Raw genomic sequence first — 1,767 nt, 5'->3', positions numbered from 1 at the left:
CAGAGCCGTAGAAGGCTCGGACACAGCTCGGTGACGGTGATGCTACACAGAGGGAATGTCCCATACGACTTCCTCACACATGTCCTCCTGTTCTTTGTTAGTTTCCCGGTTTAGCATTTGGATATCAGACGTGGTGCGTCGGCGGCCCAGATACACCAATGTGCGCCACGCTTGTTTCTGCATCTGGCGGAACTTGGATACAAAGTTTTCATTGGTCACCAGATACAGCAAGGGGTTAATGGCGCTATTCATGCTGGCCAGGCCCCTGGTGACCTGGTAGGAGATGTAGAGGTTCCTCAAGGTCTGGGTGCAGCGTCCCCTCAGCTGCCACAACCGGGAGAGCAGATTGATGTTCCGGAAGATGTAATACGGGAAGAAGCAGACGGCAAACAAGACCAGGATGATGAGGACCAGCTTCACGCTCCGGCTCTTCAGGTCTGTATCCACGTTGGTGTTCTTGGCGAGGACGGCGAGCACACGCGAGTAACATGCTACAATGAGAATGAACGGGATTAGGAATCCGGTGGCGGTGATGGTCATGGTGTACGGGGCGTACAATTCCACGTCGTCATTAATGGCGGAGTCGTAGCAATAGGTGGAATTGTGGGCGGAGTTTGTAAAGTAAAGATTGGGCGAGATCTGAACGATGACCAGAACCCAGACCAGGACGCTGACATAGAAGGAAAGACGCAACTTGCGGAGGCGCCCCATCATCTGCATGGGATGGACGATTCCCAGGTAGCGCTGGATGCTGACGCAGGTGAGGAAGCTGATGCTGGCGGACATGTTGATGTGAAAAGAGAGGCGGGCCAGCCGGCAGAAACCGTAACCGAACCTCCAGACGCCTCCGTTCAGGTAATAGGACACAAAGAAAGGCAACGTCACCACATACAGGAGGTCGGCAATCCCCAAATTCAACACAAAGACATTGAGGGACGTCCACTTCTTCCGGTTCACACACAGATTCCACAGGCCACACGCATTCCCCAGCAAGCCGACAACGAACACTACCATGTAGACCGACGACAGGTACAGAAAGGTAAAGTTCTTGTTTACGTCACACTGCCAGCTGACGTTCAGCGTAGAGGCCATTGCGGTTGTTTCAAAGAAATCTTCTTCCATTGTTTGTGCACCGGGACGCGGTGATCAGTCCCCCTCAGACAGTCCCTGCACAACCTCTGAGACTCGGCTCACAGTCCCCCTGGGACACAACCGCTGGCAATGGTCCTCGGCTTAAATCCCCCGGTACTATCCGCAGTCTCCTTTGTAGGTCCTGAGAACACATCGCCGGGACCATACACAGTCTCTGATGCAGGTCCCTGTACTCCGGCGTGGCCCTCTCCGGCTCTGGTGCAGGTCCCTGTACTCCGGCGTGGCCCTCTCCGGCTCTGGTGCAGGTCCCTGTACTCCGGCGTGGCCCTCTCCGGCTCTGGTGTCTGCAGTAACTGAGGTTTCTTCCCTTTGTGGCTCCTCCCATTCTCAGCTCTGTGATAAACTTTTATGTCTCTCTGGCAGGTTGTGCTCTGCGACGGGAAGTGATCGGCATTTATAGAGGAGATAAGAAGCCGGATCGGCCCCGGCGTCCTCGGGTCACATGGGAGGGTGAAGGGCAGTGTGCGTGCTGTTAGTGCGATTCCAGGTCCCTGGACTCCGGTCCCATTCTGCAGCACGATAGGGCGGTCCGGCTGTCTGAAGAGACTGATGTGACTGTGGGGGGGGAGGGGACATTAGAGTGTAAGCTCCTCTGTACAGAGACTGATGTGACTG

At 55.3% G+C, this 1,767-nt stretch overlaps 1 protein-coding gene across 1 annotated transcript; it reads right to left on the bottom strand.

Annotated features, from left to right (window-relative positions):
- Window positions 1-42: 42 nt before the first annotated feature.
- LOC108803933 (P2Y purinoceptor 1-like) lies at window positions 43-1,122 on the bottom strand. Its single transcript, XM_018575719.1, has one exon. The coding sequence runs from the start codon at window positions 1,120-1,122 to the stop codon at window positions 43-45; it is 1,080 nt and encodes a 359-aa protein (XP_018431221.1).
- Between the last annotated feature and the right edge of the window lie 645 nt (window positions 1,123-1,767).

This window comes from Nanorana parkeri, unplaced genomic scaffold (genome assembly GCF_000935625.1).
Source record: "Nanorana parkeri isolate BGI_ZX_2015 unplaced genomic scaffold, ASM93562v1 scaffold4496, whole genome shotgun sequence".
NCBI classification, from domain to species: domain Eukaryota; kingdom Metazoa; phylum Chordata; class Amphibia; order Anura; family Dicroglossidae; genus Nanorana; species Nanorana parkeri.
The sequence above is the reverse complement of the archived record's forward strand: the minus strand, read 5'-3'. Positions and strand labels throughout refer to the sequence as shown.

Bases quoted from the DNA above. Each gene is read 5' to 3' on its own strand.
- LOC108803933 (XM_018575719.1), bottom strand. From the start codon at position 1,122: ATGGAAGAAGATTTCTTTGAAACAACCGCAATGGCCTCTACGCTGAAC.